At 40.8% G+C, this 23,711-nt stretch overlaps 1 protein-coding gene across 1 annotated transcript in view; it reads left to right on the top strand.

The window, feature by feature from the left end:
* SmD1 (small ribonucleoprotein particle protein SmD1) overlaps window positions 1-20,958 on the top strand; it is a 34,566-nt gene extending 13,608 nt beyond the window's left edge. Inside the window, exons 4-5 of the mRNA XM_067146522.2 lie at window positions 11,803-12,000; window positions 20,515-20,958. Coding sequence (XP_067002623.1) covers window positions 11,803-12,000; window positions 20,515-20,585 — 269 coding nt within the window. The 3' untranslated portion in view covers window positions 20,586-20,958. The remainder of the gene's footprint in view (window positions 1-11,802; window positions 12,001-20,514) is intronic.
* The last annotated feature ends 2,753 nt before the right edge of the window (window positions 20,959-23,711 follow it).

Genomic DNA, 23,711 nt, shown 5'->3' with positions numbered 1-23,711 from the left:
AATAGTCCAAGGTTGCACATTTAAAAATTGGTTTATGTCGGATTTTAAACAATGTCCGATGTTTCTATCAAGTTCTAGAAGATATGAAGTTCAACATTAGCGCAGAGGGAAATATTGTCAATAAATCCACAATAGAGGTTAAATGTTGACAAAACTGTTGGACATATCTTGTGGTAGATTGAAATCTTGTTGTGTTACAAAGGAGCAATCCCAATTCAAACCAAATGAACCTGGAGAAAAGAAAGTTTGAGATAACTCAAGAAAGAATTGAAATGAGGGGATGAGACTGGCGAAAAAAGAGAGAACAAACATTGAGGGCTTACCTTGCGCAATGTGAAACAAGCTTGCCGGTTTGAGTGCAACTGACAGAGTGAGAACAGCGTAAGGCAGAAGGGAAGGAAGTTAGTGAGGGGAGAAGCATAGAATGACGTAAGTAGGGAGGGGCGGGGAAACGGGAAGTGGCTTTAGGCGAGGTAGGCGGGAGGGAAGATGGTGATGTTTGTGTTGGAGGGGGACCTTTAATTGACTTGAAGAAAGAATTTTGGTCTACTGACTTGCTTTTTCTGAAATAAGTGATAAAAAGATCAAATAAAATATTAGGTTTCTCGGATATTTCATTGAGATTGTAGTTAGCGTTAAAGTATTGGTCCAAATGTATATAAAAATCCTTGATTATATTAAGTAGAGGGCCTTTATTAGCTATTTCAAGGATGTCCATGTGTGATTCGATGTTCGTAAACTTATGATTATAGTCGACCATATGTTGGCCGATAGCCGAAAATTTGTTATATTTGACTGCATTAAAGTGTTCCGAGTATCTTATATTGAAGCTTCTACCGGTTTGCCCTACATAAGAAATATTAGAACAGGCGTTACATTTAAGCCTGTAAACACCTGATTTTGCGTACTTGTTAACCCTATTAATGTGTGATGTATTATGTAGAATGTGTGTGTTGCTGTTGTTGGTTTTAAAAGCTATTTTTACGCCTCTTTTCTTTAAAATATTAGTGATCTTATGAATTTCGTTGGTGTAAGTGAAAGTAGAAAGGAATTCGTATTTAGGTTGTTTTTTTTTTTTTGTGTGTGTGTGGGGTTTTGGGACGGAATTTATGTTTGTTGATAATACTTTCTATGAAATGGCTGCTGAAGCCATTGAATCTTGCTATGCTACGGATAGTATTCAGTTCAGTATAAAGATCTTTCTTAGTCATGCCTACATTGAATGCTCTGTGAACCAGGCTGTGAACCCACCCTCACAAAAAAGCAACATATAACAGCCTGACCAAAAGATTTTATTTGTCACTGTTCAACATAACTTTGCTACATCTACAACAGTTCATATTGTCACCATTTATATGTATATCATTCCACCACATCCCCAGTCCATTCCTTCATCTCTCTCACTGCATAACTCTGTTTTAGGACTATGGTATACACTTATGTATCTTGGCTAGGCTGATGATGGTCCTTATAGGACCGAAACTAGTATCTTGTAATAGCACATTGGAATGTTTTTGTAAACATCGCATGATTGTTAAGTATTGAGAAGGTGGATTAAAAAATGTATTTTTTTATGTGTCCTCCCTCCAAGCTCGCAAATGTCGACAGAAGCAAAGGGATTGTTGACAAACATGATCACTGTTTCAGGCATTGAAAACTGGCTAAATCTGATACCAAATTCAGACCCAAGAGTTTCAAGATGTTTAGCAAGAGATGAAAAATCACGCTTGCCGCCATTTACTGTATCTGCCATAGATTTCAAATTTGGAAAATTTGAAAGGGAATTTCTATTTAAATGGACAATCCATACCTTAAGTTTCTTTTCAAATGCGTTGACAATACTTATCATACCTGAAATGTTATGATCTTTTCCTTGCAATTCGAGATTTAACTCATTTAATTTTGAGGTGATGTTTGCCAAGAATGCTAATTCGATTAGCCAAGATATATCATCAAGTTCATGATAATATTTCCCAGGAGATGATTTTGTAAAGTCTCGCATCTCATCCAACAGGCAGCAAAACCGTTCCGAGTGTTTTGCCCCTACCTTATGTCTGCATGAAGGATGACGTCACCATACTCCGAATCTGGCATACTTTAAATATTTCTGAACAATCAATGACGAGTAGATGACGATCCTATATAATTCACGACATGAGTTACAATTTTCATGACATGATCAAATTTTAAAACCTTTGCGCATAAAGCTTCTTGGTGAATAATACAATAAGAAAGAAATTTTGGAAATGATTCATCCTTAGCGCAAAATTATTTCTACCAGTCATAGATGGTGCCCCATCTGTTGTTAAAGCGACAAGCTTTGACAGTGGTAAGTTACTCTCTTTCGTGAATTTAACAAAAGCATTAAATATGTCTTCTCCCCTAGTACGACCATGAAGTGGCAATAGCTTGACAAATTCTTCCTTTACTGTAAAATCATTCAAAACCATTCTAGCAAATACACACAACTCAGCAGTGTCAGACATATCAGCACTTTCATCAAACTGGAGTGAAAAATGTTCACACGATTTCAAATCCTGATGTAATTGAGATTCCATATTAGAAATCTGTTCAACGCGCCTAGCAACAGTTTGGTGAGACAACTGAAGTCCTTTGATTGAAGATATCAATTCAGATTTATCTTTGTGAAATTCGAACAGAGATACAGCGGCATTTAGCATAGCTTCCTTCACTACTTCCCCATCACTGAAAGCTTTCTTCCTTTTAGCTAGGACATAACAAACTTTGTAAGAAGCTATTGTCACATTACGCATTTGCTGAACTGGCTTCTTAAACGCACATTGTTGCAATGCTAATTTAGATTTTAGGTCTTTCACTTTGAGTTTTCTTAGTTCACAATTAACAGGAAATTCACTGTCAAATTTTTTGTGATTAGTCAAAAAATGTCACTGTACATTACTTCTTTTAGGAACAGACACGCTAGCATTACACAATAAACACACAGACTATCCTTTGTTTTCAATAAAGCAATACTGGTCCTCCCATTCACTGTTAAAGTTATAATTTCTTTGCCTTTTAGCCATGTTAAGAATTATGTTTAATGAAATATAACTGATTATAAAGTGAATAATTTAAAGTTTAAATAGTAATGAAAAAAAGCACACGAAACACGTTGAATGTACAACTTATCACAACACAAGGCACTCAAAACGTATTCCATAAGCCCTGCATAAGCTCACAAGTAATACTGAATGTTCGCCTGAAAACTAGGAACTGGGAACATTCCAATTGCAAGACTTTCATAAATCGTTTGTTTATTGTTTACAGCACAGCTTTGTTTGGATTAAAGTTACTTTGTGGGCAAATTGGGTGTCCCGTTGTCGTCCTGGTGAAACTCTGTCATGTTAGGTAGTTTATGGCATTGCAATCAAGTAAATCATAAGGAAGCGGTTCTGTTTGGCGGAGTAAATATGTGGCTATATTTGGCTCCGTGAGTAGAGAGGTTTTATCCTCCCCCAATCGCAAGTTTCGGGTCATGGCGAGGTGATGCATGGCTACTGGGAGAGTAGTTCTTAGCGGCCCAACCCAATCACAAGTTTCGGGTCGTGGTGAGGTGATGAATAGCTACTGGGAGAGTAGTTCCTGTCGACCTTTTATATCCCGGGTACTCGTGGGACTATGTATGGTTTTTGAGTTTGATTTTGGTTTTAATTCGTCGAAGGCTGCAGGCCTTAAAACTGCGTCTTTAAATTGTACCGCAAAGAAACGTAAACGTTTCAGCAGAGCCGATGATTTCTTCAATAGGGAAACGTCTGAGGAAAATCTGCCTCGATTCCTGGTTGCCTCCAGAGTCGATGGACAGAGCTTCCTTTCAGAAAATCCGTTTCTAATTAGTAATGCTGTGGAGGATATTGTTGGTGGAGACGTTGATGAGATGCGGAAGCTACGAGACTGCTCCGTACTTATCAAGACCACAACGGTTGTACAGAATAAGAGGTTACTGGAAGCTACAATGTTCGGACCAGTACCTGTTAAGGTGGAAAAGCACAAGTCCCTGAACTCCATTAGAGGAGTCATCTTTCACAGGGACTTAGTCAATGCCTCTGATGATGATTTCATCCGAAGCCTTGCACGTCGGGGAGTTTCCGACATCAAGAGGCGTATCGGAGCTAATCTTCACGACACAGATGCTTTCATACTCACCTTTGACAAACAGACACTGCCCGAACTAATTAAAGTTTCAATGTATACGCTGACAGTTCGACCTTATATTCCAGCACCTATGCGCTGTTACAACTTCCAACGGTTTGGTCACACATCACCGCGCTGGCAAGGCTCAGCAACTTGTGGGGAATGTGGAAAAGGGGCACATACTGGTGTAGAATGCACACCACCACCCGTGTGTGTGTAAACTGCACAGGTGTGAGCATGGCCCCCGATCCAAGAATTATCCTATATTCTAGGAAGAAAAGATCCAGGAGATTAAGTCACTGGATAAACTATCTTATCCAGATGCCCAGAGGAAATTTAAATCAATGGCCCCTCCGGAATTCTCTGTCTCCTTTGCTGAGAAGGCAGTGAAAGTACCAATAACACCAAGTTTTGTAGCAACCGCTCCGGAGAAACCATCAACTAGCAAGCAGACAGTTCCTCACAGCACCAGTAACCAAGAAAAGAGAGAACAAATCCCAACAAAAGCATTGGTAAGCAAGTTATTGCCAAAAAATTATGGAAAGGGCACTTCTCAGACACCTTCGGCTGGAAAGTCCTCTAGTTCAAGAGCGGGGGGAAACGACTTCCCCAAATATGGCTGGAAAACCTTCCAGCCTTCCTACCAAAGCACAGGTCAAGAAGGAGGAGAAAGGGAAGCCACAGCGCTCCCCTAAGAAGTTGGGGAAAAAGTCTTCTCCAACCCCATCGGGGATCTCAGCATCCCCGAAGAAGACTGGCAACCAATCTGCCGGTTCTCCTTCAAAGAATAAGGAAACGGCGGGTAAAAACGAGAGGCCCCGACGGTCTCACGTTCAATCCCTTTCTGAAAAACTCAGTTCTCCCACGAAGAAGGCCCACCGTTCAAAATCAGAGAGCACGCCATCTACGGAGGGCTCAGCCTCCAAGTCACCGCCTGCTGGGGACACAATGGAGACTGAAGCCATTATTATTGTAGATGGTGACGATGACATAACGGACACCGACAAAGACGGCGGAAATTGGCAGATAGCTGACCGAAAGAAGGGCAAGCAATTGTCCGAATTTCCTAACGCTATCTATCCACACAATGGCACTATTGCAGTGGAACTGCAGTAGTTATCGCTGTCGCCTAGCTGAGTTATGTCAATTGATATCCGTCTATGCGGCCTCCATAGTCTGTCTACAGGAATCTTGTTTGAGACCTGGATACGACACGACTATGAGAGGATATCGTCTTTATTCCAAAGATAGATTAGCTGCGGATGGTGCAGCAACTGGGGGCGTTTTTACCCTAGTTTGCTCCGACATCTTCAGCGAAGAAGTACCACTCCGTACTCAGCTAGATGCGGTTGCAGTTCGCACTCCGTTGCCAGTAATGACAACGGTGTGCAACATGTACTTTCCGCCAGACTACGATCTTGAAACGCATGCACTACAAGATTTGATCGCTCAGTTGCCTCCTCCTTTCCTCATGCTGGGAGATGTGAACGCCCGTAACACTATGGGGTTCTCCGTTTTCCTGTGCTAGGGGGAGGATGCTCGAGCGACTGATCAATCTGTTTGATCTTTGCGTGCCTAATACAGGGGAACCGACACACTTCAGCGGCGCACATGGTACATTTTCACACCTGGATGTCACGTTGTGCAGCCGTGCGCTAGTTCCCCTGTGACGGTGGCAAGTACACGATGACCTCTGTGACAGTGACCACTTCCCGATAATTCTATCTATCTTGAATCAAAGACAGTCCGAAGTACCCAAGCGCTGGTTACTTCGGCGGGCAAACTGGCCAGAATTTTCAAAACGCGCAGTGATGACCGATGATATGTTGGAGTCTGTTGACGACCACGTCTCTTCCATTACTACGGGAATTTTCGCTGCTGCAGAGGAAACAATTCCTTCCTTGTCCGGTATTCGTCGCTGGAAACAGGTCCCATGGTGGATGGACGAAATTGCAGCAGCCATACGTGATCGCCGACAGGCTTTTAAGCATTATCGTCGTCGGAATCCTACGATGGCCAATCGTATCACATTTAAGCGTCTGTGCGCGAAGGCCCAGTTTTTTATTCGAGAAAGTAAGAAAGCTACGTGGGAAAAGTATGTGTCTTCTATGATGGCACATACTCCGTCATCACAAGTGTGGATGAAACTCCGCCGTATTGTTGGTGTACAGAATGTGCCCTCAGTACCCGGAATCTCCATTAATGGAGATATAGTTACGATTCCTTCTGTTATTGCCGACCACATCGCGTCACATTTCGCAGATACGTCCAGCTCTGGAAGATACGACCCTGCATTTCTACCAATTAAGCGCGAAGCAGAGGCATACCATCTCTCTTTCGCCTCTAGTGCTTCGCATCCCTACAACATGCCCTTCACGGAGTGGCATTTGCGAAGTGCACTATGCAGGGATACGGCTCCTGGACCAGACAAAATCCATAATAAAATGTTTGAGCATTTGAGTGACAGATGTCTCAAGGATATCACTCACCCTGTTCAACAGTATATAGAGTGAGGGAGTATTTCCATCTCAATGGCGTGAGGGAATTGTGATACCAATTCCCAAGCCAGGTAAAGATCCAAAACTCCTGGATAGTTATAGGTCAATATGCCTTACAAATGGCCTTTGTAAGCTATTTGAAAGGATGGTTAACCGGCGTCTTGTGTGGGCCATGGAGAAGGAAGGTCTCTTGTCTAACTACCAGTGTGGGTTTCGCTCTCATCGGTCTGCCACTGATCATCTGGTCAGACTGGAGAGCTCCATTCAGGAGGCCTTTCTCCGGAAGGAACACCTAGTCGCTGTGTTTTTTGAACTGAAGAAAGCTTACGACACTACCTGGTGATATGGGATTCTCTCCACACTACACCAGTGGGGATTTCATGGAAATTTGCAAACGTTTTTTGAGAACTTCATGTCCCTCCGTCTCTTTCGAGTCCGAGTAGGGAATGCATTTTCTCAATATTACGTTCAGGAAAATGGAGTACTTCAGGGATCTGCACTGAGTGTCACGCTGTTCGCAATCGCCATCAACGGCATAGTTGCCGCTGCTGGGCCTGCAGTAGTTCCATCGCTGTATGTAGACGACTTAGCTCTACATTACAGCTCCGGAAGGGTGGCCTTTGCTGAGAGACAGCTACAGCAAGCTATTAACCGAGTCGACAGATGGGCCCTGCAACATGGTTTTCGATTTTCAGCGGCGAAAACCTCAGTTGTACACTTCTGTCGACGTCGGCCTGTGCATCCCGAACCAGAGCTCCACTTGCAAAACAGTGTCTTACCAGTGGTTGACACCTGCAGATTCCTGGGTCTCCATTTTGATAAGAGGCTAACGTGGCAGCCCCTCATCCGTCAGTTGAAGGTTGCCTGCATGAAGAGACTTAACATGCTTAAGTTTCTCAGCGGCACCTCGTGGGGGGCTGACCGTGCGGTACTGCTACGATTTTACACGGCAACAGTCCTCTCCTGAATAGACTACGGAAGTGCGGCTTATGGCTCGGCATCAAAATCTATGCTGAACCTTTTAGACAGTATTCACCATAGTGAAGTAAGGCTGGCAACGGGAGCTTTCCGTACTAGCCCCATTCCCAGCTTACTCGCTGAAGCGGGAATTCCACCTTTACGGATAAGGAGGCAGCAGTTACTTCTCACGTACGCTGCCAAAATTTGTGAAATGCTGCTACATCCAAGCCATCAATGCATCTATATCCTATACCACCAGAGGTGCCAAGACCGGCCTAATGCCACACGGCCGATTGGGTTTCGGATTGATAGCTTGTGTCATGATTTGAATATCGATATCGGTGGTTGTCTTGAACAAACTCTTAGCAAGGTACCTCCGTGGTTGGTTCCGCGACCGGATATACGTCTAGATCTGCTCCGTAGACCCAAGGTGAACACGGATTCCTCCGTTTATCGGAGGCTATGAGACATATCTTCACGGATGGTTCTAAAATCGGAGATAATATTGGTTGCTCTTTCGTCATTGATGATATGAGCACGAAGATCTCGCTCCCTAAAGTATGTAGCGTGTATACTGCAGAGCTTTATGCCATCTTAGAGGCTCTGCAGTTTGCACTGCGTGACGAAAGAAGCCACTTTCCTGTCTGTACCGATTTGTTAAGCTCTCTGCAGTCTATTGAAACCTGTTTCTTGCAACACCCGCTGGTACAGCAGATACATGACCTTCTAGCCAGGTTAATGGATGCTGGCACCAGAATCACTTTCACGTGGCTACCAAGCCACATTGGGATTGCAGGAAACGAACTTGTGGATGAAGCTGCAAAGGAAGCTGTACTTTTACCTCCAAGACCAGTCAGTGTACCTGCCAAGGATATTTGTTCTCAGCTACATCGAACCATCTTGGCGTCCTGGGAATCGGAGTGGCTAGATATCCGAAGTCCCAACAAGCTGAGAGCAATTAAGAAGACAACTACCGTGTGGCGGTTCTCTTTCCGGAGAGAGGCCATAGTACTGTGCAGGCTGAGGATAGGTCATTTACGATCCACGCACTTATCTCCTGAAGAGGGAAGACCCCCCCCAGTGTGTTCTTGTGGTGCCGACTTCACCGTGGCCCACATCCTCACAGAGTGCACCGATCTCTCTGGCCTAAGACGGAGCCTCGGCCTGCAGGAAACACTCGAACGCAGCTAGGCGGGCAATAGTTCCATTGTGGAGATTTGTCTCCCGTATGCAGTTATCAGACTGTGCCTCTATATAGGCTTCTGATAAACTCACCTGCATACACCCAGCGTCAGTGGGTAGGGTCTGACACATCCCACTCTGACGAGTCTAGTGTCAGACCTAAGACGAAATGCTGGTTAATAGAGCAGACGCCTGAAAAGCCTTACATCTGATATGTTTACTAGCAGATTACGCGACTACTGCTGATCTCGTCATCCGCTTTATGTGCGACTGGACTTATCAAGGGTATATAAATTACAAGTGTACTGTTACTTAGGGAACGTATACGTTCCCTTTTGTTACGCTGGTAATCTTTTCGGCTTAATTCTATAATTGTTTTTTTGTTTAATTTTGTACTGCGTTTCAAAATTCCTTCGTTGAATAAATAATTTTGTTTTATATATTAAATTTCTTTTCCCCTAATTTGTTCAGAGAGGATGATTACCTCGTACTTCCTCTTAAAACAAAAATCACCACCACCCCTTATACCTGGCGCTAGCCGCCGCCCGCGGAGGATTTCCGTTTGTCGCAACTACTTACATGTCGAATAGCTCTCTTTCTGAACCTTTCTTCTATCTCTTCACTAATATCGGACACGAGTCACTTAGGCATAGATCACATTTATGGTTTACTCAAAGCTCTTTGTGTATTTGGAGGTACGGATATAACAAATTTCCTGACTTTGAGGACGGTATTTTTAAGGGAAAAGTAAGAATATTTATTGAAATTCAAAAGTATTGTTTTCAAATTTAATTTGAAAATTAATTGTGAAGGGCACTTCGGGCGCCGCGTTGGACAGGGCTGATGTAGTCTTTTGGTGCCATACTCATTGAATTTTTTAAACGTTGATAATTTTTTGCCTTTCCTTTTCTCTGTACTTCGTTTTCCCTTTCTCTGGCTGACTCGTATGTGTCTTATTCGAGCATACCCGTTTGTCCCTCCGAAAAAACTAAAAGCGTCTGACGGGTATTCCTACTGGCCAGAAATTTGTGTCATTTACTCTTTCTGGGTACTTCAGCAGTATTCCTACCGTGAAAAATTTGGTGTTGTATCTCAATACCATTTCCTCGCATATAACGTTTCCTGCAATTTCCTTCTTGGCAAGGAATTTCTTTATTGTCTCTTCTGTGGTTTCCTGCCTTGTTCTTCCCACGAAAAGCCAAGCCATCTTGTCTACTGCTTGTAGATCTTCGTCTCCCGATCCAGTGCCGGTCACAGTAGCTTGTTGTCGCGCCTGTCGTAGTTTCCTTCTCTGGTATGCCAGCCTCCATGGCTCTTCAGTTGTTGTATCCGTTGACCTGTCTTGTTCTCGGTTTTGGGTTGGTCCGCTTGTTTTCAGTGGGGGGTAATTTTCCGCTTTGATGTATCTCTCACTGCTTTTACCCTCTCCCATGTTGATGTTGGGTCCCTTCTGAATATTGGTGTTAGGTGGATGCTTCTCGGTAAGGTTGGCAGAGTGTAGTATTGTATTTCCTTGTTGAGGTTTCGGGTTCGGGTTGCAATTTCCTCTGCGATCATCTTTTTGATATTTCATGTGAAGTTTTTCATTATTAATTTCATTTGTTGGTTGATGTATTCTATGATTTTGTCTTCCAATACCTTGCATGTATCGTCATTATGGTCGTTCGGCTTTTCCCTGGCAGGTGTCTGTATAAGCTGGCTGCCGCTCTCACTTCCCCATCTAGGCATGAGGCTGCTGTTGCTTGTAGTTGCCTGTATTACGTCATCAGATGGTGCTAGTTGTCCCTCTGTCCTGCTCTCTGTCATGGAGTAATCTGTGCTCTGTTGTCCCTTCTTCCTTGTTCCTCACTCCTTCCATAACCTCATCTTGTAAGATTTTATTATGCCTATTCTCATGTTCTACAACACATTTCAGGGTATGAAAACAGTCTCTGATGACACTCACCGCTTGATAAATGTCTTTTTTTTTTTTTTTTTTTTTTTTTTTTTTTTTTTTTTTTTTTTTTTTTTTTTTTTTTTTCCTGGTAGCCTCCTACTTCCGCGATATTCAATAAACTTTTCAGAGCACAAGTAACACTCTAGTTGTAAAATTTGACCAGGTCCAGCTATGTGGCACAGTTCACACCCAAACCATGACCCCACGAGTGTGGAAAAAGCAGAGAAGAATAATTGTGAATTTGAAATGGCCAATCCCATACTTTGGGAATCCACAAAGTGTTTTCCTATTATTTAAGTTTCTTTTTCTTTCTGAGGCTTGCTTATTATAATGCATACTAAGCTAGGCAGGATAGGAACTCAGGTGAGGTTATACACAGTGGTAGGCCAGTGAAGGCAGCTGAAGGAACAGGAAAGAAAGGCTTGCCCTATTTTTTTACATTTGGCTTTATGTCGCACTGGCATAGGTAGGTCTTACAGCGACGGTGGGACAGGCAAGGACTAGGAGTGGGAAGGACGCGGTTCTGGCCTTCATTAATTTACAGCCACATTTGCCTGGTGTGAAAATGGGAAACCACGGAAAGCCATCTTCAGGGCTGCCGACAGTGGGATTTGAACCCACTATCTCCCAAGTGCAAGCTCATAGCTGTGTGCCCACAGCTGCACGGCCAACTCGCTTGGTCACTTGCCATATTTCTTTTGCACTTTGCTCTTACTGCTCCATTCTTTTATGGCCTGATAAATACATTTTTGTTTTGTTAAATGTAGTCCATGATAATGATGTTAAGGTTATTGAACTTAAATATCAATAAATGTCTTGCTCTGTGAATAATTATTTAATGGACCTGATATGTACACAAGGGTGCACATTTCTGTGAGTGATTATTAATTAATGCATATTTTGTTGATTGAAATATCTTGTGATTGTAAATTATTTGATTATACTCATTCCATTGCAGGACTTTATAATGACCCTGTTGTTTGAAAATAGCTTAATAGTAATATTTTTCTTGTAATCTCTTACACTCTTCTGTGTTATTTCATCTTTGAACTGACCACGATATTTATGTTACAGGAGTGGATGTTGCGATGAACACTCACTTGAAAGCAGTAAAAATGACTATTAAAAACAGGGATCCAGTCCAGTTGGAAACCCTAAGCATCCGAGGGAACAACATTCGTTATTATATCCTTCCTGATTCGTTGCCACTAGAGACACTTCTCATAGATGATACTCCCAAAGCAAAGGCAAAGAAGAAAGAAGCAGCAAGAGGTAATGTTTTATTAATTAATCTCACCAAGAAGTTTGGGAAATCTGAGAAGATATGTAATAATACACATTATAAATTCAGGAAAGGATGGGGGATAGCTTTGTATGCTGCTCTGTGGAAGGTTGTGGCATTGAATCCTAGCACAGTGGTTCTAAGTTTAACTTTTTACTAGTTGCATTCTCAGAAATACTAATTCCATCTCTCATGAACATTTGATCGGCAAATCCTGTTTCTTTTCAACGCTCGACAAGTTTCTTTCTGCTTCCTGGCTTCATCAGGAGGGGCATTCTCAAGAGTTTCATGGACCCTTCCTAAAATATCCCCATGTTGGTGTGGAAACTATTTGTCTTAAGAAATTTGTGTTAATTCAGGAAAGAATACAGGCAAGAGTTTTAGGTGTTTTCTGGTGGTAGAAGACATTTCACACATAAAAACTGAAGACCTTTTAATAATGACCTTCTCAAAGAGAATGGATGGCCGTCTACTTAGAGCTAAGCTGGGAACCAGACTTAAGCTTGTCCAGGAATGAGAAGTGAGTTTGGGAAAATTGGAATTAATTAGTAGAATAGTAGTCTGTGATGGTGCAGCGTGTGGTTATGTGGAATTTATCCTTTGGTCTCCTGTCTGCTCCTGCTTTACGCTGCAGCTTCTCATTGAGCTCATTCTTTGTATACATATTTTCCTGTCCTTGCTTGTAGCTTTATATGCAGTTCAGTGGTGATTGATTGATATTGATTCTTACATCTTCGGTATAGACCGATGCCTTTGAGCTTTCAGTCTGCTAGCCTCTATGAATGCACTAAATGCTGCCACAATCCTCATTTTGTACCTAGTTCTTTGGCCTTGTTTAGTTCTATACCTCTTATATTTAAATCGTTAGAAGCCATGACCGAGTCCAGTATTCTCTTAGGTAACCTATCTTCCTCCATTTGCCTCATATGACCCCACCATTGTAACCGATGTATGCGTACAGCTTCATCAGTGAAGTTCATTCTTAACTTGGTTTTGATCACTTCATTCAGAATATCCTCCTACTACTGTTCCCACCTGTTTTTACCGGTAGTCATTCTCACTACTTTCCTGTCTGTTACTTCTAACTTATGAGTAAGATATCCAAAGTCCACCCAGCTTTCACTCCCATAAAGCGAAGTTGGTCTGAAAACAGACCGGTGTAAAGATCGTTGAATCTGGGCATGTTCCCCCCCAATTGGAATTCTAAAAAGGTTGATGTTCAATTGTTTAATATTATACCAGGTTATTTCATAAACTGAACTTGCTGACAGCCATCTAGCATCTGTTATAACCGGAAATTTCTGTAAACAATTGAGTGTTGCTGACGTTATATTGGCTTTTATATTCAAGAAAATTGTTAATGTGCCCCCTCCCCAGGAAAAGATCCTGCGGGCGCCCATGCATCTGGGAGCTAACTTTCTTCTTACAAAATACTGTTGATCACAACTGCAAACTCATTGCATTAGCTTTGCTGTACCTTGATTCAGTCTCACCTCACTACCGTCCTGGGAGAATACATATCCTAAATACTTGAAATTATCTACCTGTGTCTTGAATATATGGGTTCACAAGATCACAGCTTTTATTGACAGAGGAGAGAAGGATCTTCACAGTGGAAGTAGTCTTGGTCAGGCGCTACGATGGAGAAGAGAAGGATCTTCTCAGCGGAAGGGGTCTTGGTCAGACGCTACTGTAGTGGAGGAGGGTTGCTGATGTCAAGAAATTTATGAAGATTTCCAGATACTGCATAGCTCTTTGTAGTCATACATAGCAAGATAGAAACAGGAACATTGAAAGGAACACATAATAGGATAAGCAAAATGATAGGCCAGTGTGAGAAAATGGAGAAATAGAAAGGAACAGTAAAGGACAAGGACAGTCTCCATACACTGTCATCTTCAAATAGTTTTTGACTTTCTCCTCATCAAACCCAGTTCAACATCCATTTCTTCTCTGTCCCTAACAAACCTGTTTCTGCTTCCCAGCTTCATCAGGGAGGTAAGCTTCAAAACTCATTTAGGGACTATCTTGACAGACCTTCCTTCTTGATGTGAGAAGTGTAGGACAAGAAAAAAAAAAAGGCACATATACACAGGTAAAGGGAAGAGATAAAAAAGATAAAGATGAAAACAGGTGGTAAAAGACCAGGAACTCAGGACAAACACACAAGGAGAAAAGGAACCTAATGGGTCAATATAATTAATGGAAAGAAACAAACCAGTGCCAATCAGATCATATATAGAAAAATAGGAACATCCAAAGGAACACACAATAAGAGAAACACAGCAAAAATTCTGTGTGGGAGGGGGGAGAAATGGATAGAAAACACAAAAGAACAAGGACAATATTCTGCGTTGATGTGACATACAATGTATCATCATCATAAGTCGTTGGACTCATTGCTGAGCGCCGTGACCCCATGAACTAAGCATTGCCGTCCCACTCAGTTCCTAGCTTGTCTTAAACCAGGCTGAAGAAGTGAATTGGTTTTCTTCTTGACTTGGTCTATTCACCTGCTCGCTGTTTTTCCCCTCGGTCTCGTGTCCTCAAAGAACTGGAAGTTTTTTTGGGTTGACATGGAAAGAAAGACATTTGGAGATATAAAGTTCTTTGATAATGGATGCCTTAGTTCCTTTTCAGTCCATTTGATGTGTAGCATGCTGTGCCAGCACCAGAGCTCGAAGGCATTAATATGCAGCTTGTCTCTGGCCTTGAGACCCCAAGTTTTGCAACTGTATATGAAGACAGAAAACACAAGTGTTTCAACAAGGCGGATCTTTGTATTGTTAGTGATCGCCCTGTTTTGCCAGATCTTGATGAGCAGCTTCATAGCCATTCATCGTAGCATAATCCGCCTTCTTATCTTCACAACTTCCCGTGTCACAGATGGCTGACCTAAAATAGACTAAAGAATGCACAACTTCCAAGTCCCTTAATTGATCTATGAGTTGGACCTGTGCTCCTTGATCAATTATCGTAAGTTTGGACTTGCTGAGAAAGTTTAAAAAATACAGGATCTCGAATGCTCTTGATGGCAATGAAGATGCCGTCACGTGGGATGATAACGACGGCAGCGGGGAAAATGACGGCACAGACGATGTTTCAGATGAAAGCAGTGATTAGGACTACTATAATCTGAACATTATAGCTTCTAAATTGACTTGGCTGATTTTGGTCCTAGCTACTATTCATAACAATTTATGGTTGAGCGTAAAGACTTTCATATTGAGCGCGATCTCGAAACCTAGTTTGCACCTGCATTGTGTACATTCACCACGTGCTTGAGCTATCTCGCTCGATGTGTGTGTTTTTCAGTATGGTTCGCAGTCTTGTGCATTTTCATCAGTAATTTGTATTTTTTATTACTTCTAGTCTTCATCTCTCTAGGATAACGTAGTTCACAGCATAAGTTAATACAATAAAGTATTTTTTTAATAGTTTTAATAGTTCATTGTAGCTGTAGTTTTATTTATATTCATGTGTTGGTTAGTGTATCTAGTTCTCATGTGTATACCATGTCTCATTTTATTTCGGGAAAGACACGAGGTAAGAGTGACAGATCACTGGAGTGTTTACTTTGTAGGCCATAACTTCCTGTGCCATCCCTTATCTTTAAGTAATCTGTTATTTCCTCACACTCTTTATTCTTGTATTCTCATTTTAGTGTTGAATGTTGTTAGTAAGTGTATATTTTGTGAATTTATTTTCCCCCATGATTCATTAGCTTTTCTGAGTACAGTATTACATTTTACATGGGCAGTTGTATTGCATCAGCTGAACGCTGGCAACGTAGGTACGACAATGCTCCTGTGTTTTCCGAACTGTCAAATACAACTAACAGTGACGAATGACTGGCCATTAAGTTCTTTTTCTTTATTTTGTGTTAATATTGCTTAATATGGTAAATTAAGCTGATTGTTTATATTTACAATATATTTAGGCCTAAAAGTCATGTGTTCACAATTGTCCTTTCTGAATTTATAGATACAGTAGAACCTCGATAATTCGAAATCGGTTAATTCAAAATCCCGCCTAATTCGAAGCAGCTCTTGTTCCCGGAAACATGAGATACAGTTTTGCATGTTATTTCAATTGTTTAATTCGAAATACGGATAATTCGTAATTCGAAGTACAATGTAGGCCCCATTACCGAAATTCAGACTTTTAATTCGAAACTGCCTTTACATTTTAAAACAATAGTATGTTAGAGTAATTTCAACTCAAAATTTATCCGCTCCGCGTCATAATAGAACGCGCGTTCCGGAACGTGGAGGGGTAGCTTTCCGCGCTTACACTCGGTGGGTCTACAGTGCGCTTCATGATTGCTAAGTTGAATGAAATCGGAATTCTTTTGTATTCAACCTTTTAAGGAACGCCGTAATATCACGCAACAGGCAGTGTGCGGGAAAACAGAATCCGCAAACACTGGCGATGCCGACAGTTGGCGAAAAAATGGCCTCATATAATAAATTCGTAGGCACCGAACAACATTGTCATTGTCGGTGAAACTGCATTGCTTTATTTTAATGCGAGCCCAAACGGTCTTATGGTTTTAAAGGAGAAATTGTCAGCCGGGAAATCGTACAAGGGTGAGGGATGGGGGTCATAGTAGTGCCTTGCAATGCACATGGAAGCGAGATACTTTATCCCCTCGTCATAGGAAAGTTCGATAAGCTACAATGTCGGGCACTTTCCATGCCAGTACAAAGCATCTAAAAATGCAAACAGTACAGAAATCCAAAAAATAATGCATTTGCACAGGGGAACCGGCATAATTTATCCTCGTCTTTGAATTGTGCGATTTTTTCTTTCGTTGCGTGAGGTTATGTTTTCATTGATTTATCCAAGTGCATTATTTGAACATTGTAAATACACCTTGTTGGATACATTTCGGAAATAGTTTTTTCCATGACATGTGAAAGGTTTAAACTGTGAATCGAGGTGATTGCATGTATTAATGGGTTTTAGAATACTTTGTGACGCGGTAAGTGTTTACATTTCTGAAGTACGAGAGAAGTGCCATGGCGGGAAATCGTACAAGGTTAGAGTCATAGGAAAGTTCGATTTTAAGGGCATCGGGTACTTTCTGTGTAAATACATGGCATCTAAAATGCATACAGTATAGTAATCCAATTAATAAAGCACTTGCACATGGGAGCCAGCATAGATTTATCCTCGTCTTTGAATCGTGCTTTTTTTTCTTTCTTTTGTTTCGTGAGGTTATGTTTACCAGTGAGATATCCGAGTGCATCATTTGAATACTGTAAATGCACCTTCTTGGATACATTTTGGAAATAGTTCTTTTTCCTTGGCATTTGAAATGTATAAACTGTGAATCAAGGTTAACTGCATGCAGTAATGGGCCTCAGAATATTTTGTAACACGGCAAGGGTTGGTACTTCTGAATTGCGAATTGGCGGTTAATTCGAAGTCCGATTTTTGAGTCCCAACGACTTCGAATTAACGAGGTTTTACTGTACTGCCATCCAACAAAAATAGCCAATAAAAGTCAGAATACATTCATGTTTGTTAAAGAACAGTGTAGAATGTTTACATGTAAAATTTATAGCCGAAAAGTATCGTATATTGGACCCCTCCCCTCTCGTACCTTTTTGGCTGTAAAAGTGGAAGGAAATTAAAAATTGTTGAACATTATTTTATGGTCTTTGTGTTCCAATTTTCAGTCTAGATGCGATAACAAATTGTCATTTATATATTTTAAATTGTTTTGCCTGAAAACAAATAGCCTTGTAAAGTTTTATGTATCCACAACGGACAGTAGTCCATTAGCGGAACAACACGTCTGCCCCAAAACACGGTTGCCAAAATCTCACGACTTTAGAAAGTCAGTTTGAAATTCACTTTAATTGGAGAGGTGATGTTTGTCACCTCTCCATTGATTGCTGCTTAGATTCGGTGGTCAACTGGGACACCCTTGTCATGAGACCATGACGATGTAGTCCAATAATGCATTGTCATCCTCATGGTACTGAGTCAAAATTGTCGGAGCACTAACACATCTCTCTTTTTTTGTGTTCCTCAGTCAGCATCTTTGTAACCCACGGATTGCACATCTTTCTGTAGTTCAATATTTCTGACATCATTTTGTAGCAAACTGACCTTGAAATGTATGGAAAGTGAAGTGACAGGATATTGTAGACCGTCTGCATGAAAGGTGGTGTCAGCTTCACACACAATATCATCGCTGGTCGAGATGACCAACCAGAGCGTGATCTGTCATGAACATTCTCCCGACCTTCCTTTAATAACCTTTCCTTCTTGTGGACTTCCCTATCACTCACAGTGTCGAGGTCATACACATCACAGATCTGGCGATGAATTTCTTCTCGTGGCTCATTCCTTGCTGCCTAGAACCAGATAACGGACAGTATGTCACGCGATTGGCTGCTTTATCATCGTAAGGAGTTCCATTGCATACTACAAAGCAACTAAGTACCCATGTGGTTACAAGCATGTGTTTAAGCCAAGAAAAGGAAGGAGAACAAAGGGTAAAGGTAGTAAAAGACCTGGTCTTTATCATTTTGTCTCTTCCTCCTTCCTGTGTTTATCCATCTTTATTCTTGTCCTATCCTTCCCACATCAAAGCTGGTGATTTGTCAAGATGGCCTCTCATCGAGTATTGAAGCCCAGCCCTCCAGCTGAAACAAGCTCAATGGGAGTTGAGAAGAGTGTAGAACTGGGATTGAGGACAGAGGCCATCTATATATTAAAGCTTTTTTTTAAATATTTGCTTTACGTCCCACTAACTACTTTATGGTCTTCGGAGACGCCGAGGTGCCGGAATTTAGTCCCGCAGGAGTTCTTTTACGTGCCAGTAAATCTGCCGACACGAGGCTGTTGTATTTGAGCACCTTCAAATACCACCGGACTGAGCCAGGATCGAACCTGCCAAGTTGGGGTTAGAAGGCCAGCGCCTTAACCGTCTGAGCCACTCAGTCCGGCTTAAAACAATTTACTAAAAAACAGTTTTTCTCTGGAATTACCTGCCGGTGAATCGTGGGATATTGATAGGTCTATAAATTTAGCCAACTTTAGCAGTCATAACATCAAATCATTAAACGATCACTCCAGTAATTACAGGTGAAGGCTTACCCTAACCTGCAATATATTCTGTACTTAGGAGATTGCTAAATGACTAACACTTATTCTGATTTATGTAATTTTCATCCTAAATAATGTCATTGCATGCAGCCATGTCCGATTACTACCTGTCAAGCCAGGGAGTATACACTTCCTTTGATCACAGGAGGATACTATTCCCTGCTAGATACTCTTTGATTACCGAGCTGGATAGCTGCAGTCGCTTAAGTGCGGCCAGTGTCCGGTATTTGGGAGGTAGTAGGTTCAAACCCCACTGTCGGCAGCCCTGAGGATGGTTTTCCGTGGTTTCCCCATTTTCACACCAGGCAAATGCTGGTGCTGTACCTTAATTAAGGCCACGGCCGCTTCCTTCCCACTCCTAGCTCCTTCCTGTCTCATTGTCGCCATAAGACCTATCTGTGTCTGTGCGATGTAAAGCAACTTAAAGATAATTTCCTGGTGTTCTGTATTGAACTGTATCACAATTAAATTGAAATAACAAATAACGTGGTTCATCCTATTCAATACAATAAGAAATCTAGTGTTACATTCTTATTTGATTGACTAGTTGTGTGTGTGTGTGTGTGTGTGTGTGTGTGCGCGTGCATGTGTGTGTGTGTGAGAGAGAGAGAGAGAGATGAATGAACTGTGTTGTGAGCCACACAGTTCGAGGCCGGACATCGCTGTTCACTTGAAGGGACTGAGGGTGACATGCTGGGGTAAGATGGCAACGACAAATATGATTTTTCCACTGGTGATTATGATGAATAGAAGTATGGGAGCATATCATTATTGTATTGATTTTAATATTTTATTGCACACATTAAATTGATGGCAACAACAAATATGATTCTTCCCTTAGTGATGATGATGGATGTGATGATGAATAGAAGTATGGAAGCATTAAATTAACTGTATTGACTTCAGTATTTTATTGCACACATTAAGATTAAATAGATAAAAACTGTTCTCAGATGCTTTGCAGCAGCATGTGAAGATTATGATGCGTTTCTTAAAACAGATATATATTCTATTCAGTTTTGGAATACATAAATTATATAGGATCAATTTCTTGTAAATAAATCACAAAGCCAAAATCCTTTCCATTTTTTAATTTTCTCCTAAAATTAGGATTAACAAATTATTTGTTAGCGTGGAGTATTTGCATATATACGGCAGTTCCTGCTTAGTAAGAATTAGAATATCTTGCTAGAGCACCAATACTTTCATTTGTATGTATGAATTGTTAGTTGTCATTCTGTTCAACAAATGTACTGTATTCACCTTTGTTATTTAGCATTAAACTACTTTTGAGTGAATGTCTTTAGATTATTGGTTTCCACAAATTTACTTCTCTTTATCACATGTTGTTATTCTGATTTGTATTCTGAATTGTGTTGCAGGAGCCAGCCGAGGTAGAGGGCGTGGAAGAGCTCGTGGACGTGGTCGTGGAAGAGGAAGAGGCAGGCGCTGAGCTAAAAGACTGGAGAAATTTGTGTCCACATGATTTTGTGGCTATATTATGCCAGAGACCTGTTTTTATGAAACACAAAAGAACTAGGAGAACTTTTATATGAATATTGTGTGTTTGCGTGTGTGCGATGCAGATTTCCAGTAGTAACTTCTTTCTTTTATTTCACTCTCATAGAATATCATTACAGTCTGTTCCACTAGATTTTTGTTTGTTTGTTGTAGTAGTAATTTGTTTTGTCAATATTAGAGAAGTTGGTTGTTTGTTCATTCAATCTATTACTCCAGAAAGTGTTCAGAATATGTTAAGGTAAGAGCCCCTTTGTGAAGATCTTTAGCGTATCTTGTTCTAAATATATCATACTATTTGAAATTCACTACTTGTATGTTGTAGTAATTATTACTCTTCATGGCTACTGTATGTAGTGGCAAATTTTCAGTTTAAAGTACATCAGACTTTTTCTTTATTCTTCCTGGGGTTAGTATTTTTATTTTGCTTGGGTTTGGTGTTCATTATAAACAGTACAGCTATGTGACTATTCCCTTTTACCTGTAATATGAGAAAAAAAGAAGGGATACAACCTTTTGATGAATGAAGGTATGAGCAAAAGACAGAGATGTCCTGCGACGGGCATGAAGATGAGACTTGTATGCCTACAACTGTAATATCACAGTTAACGGAGTATGGTACACTTTTCTCTAGGGCAATCAGCATAAATTTCATTATTTTGAAAGATAAATAAAATGATATCAATCCTATCTTGTTTTCCTTGTAACAGCCACTGCTGTCAGCTGAAATTGATAAAATATGGCATCAGTGCCAGAATTCAATACAGAAGTCATTACTAACTGGAGCACAATAAACAATCCTAAATGACTAATATAAACAAGTGCTCTTTCAAACCTTAATATAGGCTTACACAAAACTTTCTTCAGCTTTCCCCAGTTATTTTTGTGGTTGCTGGAGCCACCCATGCTTATTTTGGTTTTTTTTAAATTTATTTATTTATTGTATGTAGCGAAGTTAGGGCTCACAGCCCTCTTCTGGGGTTTTGAAGCCAGGGGCCTATTCCACGAACAAACTTTGCACTTTTCATTTCAGATTTTGTTCCACCATCACTATTCAGATTTAGCTTGCAAAGTGAAAAGTTAGGAATCTTTTCACTTTTCAAGCCTGTTATGTTCCTCCATTGGTACAGAAATGCAAAGTGCAAAGTAATTAAGTGAAAAGTTTTCAGAAATTTTGCAAAGAGATGATTCACTTTTCAGTTGTGAATTAACAAGTATGTACACTAGTTTCTCGGCCTAGAATTTGGTTTAGTGATATAAACATGTTACGACGAGAGCTTTTGTTATCATCAAGTGAGGACAGTGATGAAGAATCCAACAAGAGAACATACAAAGATAGGATTAATTTTCATAACCTCACTTCGACAGAATTTCGCGAGTGTTTTCGTGTTACCCCATTACAGGCTGACTATATTCTTGAAATGATTGGTCATTTATTGAAACCTGCAACAAAAAGAAGTAAATCCCTTTCCGAAAAGGAACAAATTCTGATATGCTTACATTGGTTAGGAAATGGTGCCCAGCTGCATGGTGTGGCAGCAATGCATGGGACATCAAAATTAACTGTTTGCAGAACTGTTACTAAAGTCGTAGATGCTATAGTACATGTAATATTTCCTAACATAGTACGTTGGCCTGATAATCCACATAATATAGCGACGGAATTTCTAATGAAGGGTGGCTTTCCTTCTGTGTGTGGATGTGTTGACGGTACTCTCATTAATATTGATGCTCCTACTGAGCACGAGGTGGTTTATGTTGATAGACGTGGGCATCATTCTCTCAATATTATGGTGATTAGTGGCGCAGACTTGACCTTCTACAGTGCTAATGCTAGTTGGCCGAGTAGCGTGCACGATTCCAGGGTCTTAAGAAACACTGCCGTATGTAGACGTTTTGACTCAGGTTGGAGGCCCTTCCCAGGAGCAGTTATATTAGGTGACAGTGCCTATGGACTAAAAGAGTGGCCAATACCCCCTCTTAATAGAAATCCTGACGATGCTGTTGAGCAACGATTTAACAAGGCATATTGTTGAGAACAGTATCGGAATTTTAAAGGAACGTTTTCCCTGCTTAAACCACTTTCGATTATGTCCAACAAAAGCGGGAAAGGTGGTCTTAGCGTGTATTGCATTGCATAATATTGCACGTAAGGTTGGAAGAGAAAATGAAGACTTACTTACCTTGATGGATGAAAATGAAGACCCCAATCCTGGAAATGATGTGACACCCAATTTAGACGCCGTTGCTAAACTCAGTTCGTTATTGAGATATTTCACTAACTGAACTGAACAATAATATCTGTTTCTATATTAATAACATTAATTTTTATTTACTATACTATATTTCTACTAATCTACATATAATAAAAATGTTACCATGAAATTTAAGTTCAAATCAATCACTCGGTACTTTCATTGGCTATGTATTCGTCTGTATTATAGACAAAATTCTGCGAAGCAGAAGCTGCAATGTCACTAGTAAATTCTGATGGTGGTATCTCCAATTCCCTTTCCAACTTCAGAGTTTGCAATTTCCTGTGGTAAATTTCCACACGGAGAAGTTCCTGCCTCAGTTTTTTTGTCACCTTATCTTCTTCAATGTTAGCAATAGGACGCGGCGAATTCGACAGCTTCCTTTTCTTTCTCCTCGGTGTATTTTGTAGGTTTTCGAGGTTTTCGCTACTGGGAAGTTCACCAGGAGTCGGTATTGGCTCCACGGTCACTTGATCTTCCATGTAGCTTTCAGGAAGATTCAGCCCGTCTAAAACGGCCGAATCTTTCTGCAGGATGTCAAAGATAGCAGCATCCACCTCATCCAATTGTTTATTTTTCCCTCCTTCACTTCCAGTTTTCTTATCATTATCTCTTTTTGCCTAAAAGCAAGAATTTAATGCTTCAGACGTGATATATAGGTAAGAAGAAATCATTTCATATATTCTTCAATCACTTCTACATTACCTACAATTTTATGTAACATGCTGCATCGACATATGTGAGGTTATATGAATTGATTTAAGCGATATATTCTCGATTAATGCATTTAATGAAAACGTAAATAT

The sequence above is a fragment of the Anabrus simplex genome, chromosome 4, assembly GCF_040414725.1.
Source record: "Anabrus simplex isolate iqAnaSimp1 chromosome 4, ASM4041472v1, whole genome shotgun sequence".
NCBI classification, from domain to species: domain Eukaryota; kingdom Metazoa; phylum Arthropoda; class Insecta; order Orthoptera; family Tettigoniidae; genus Anabrus; species Anabrus simplex.
Note: the sequence above shows the minus strand (reverse complement) of the source record. Positions and strands in the feature narration are given on the sequence as shown.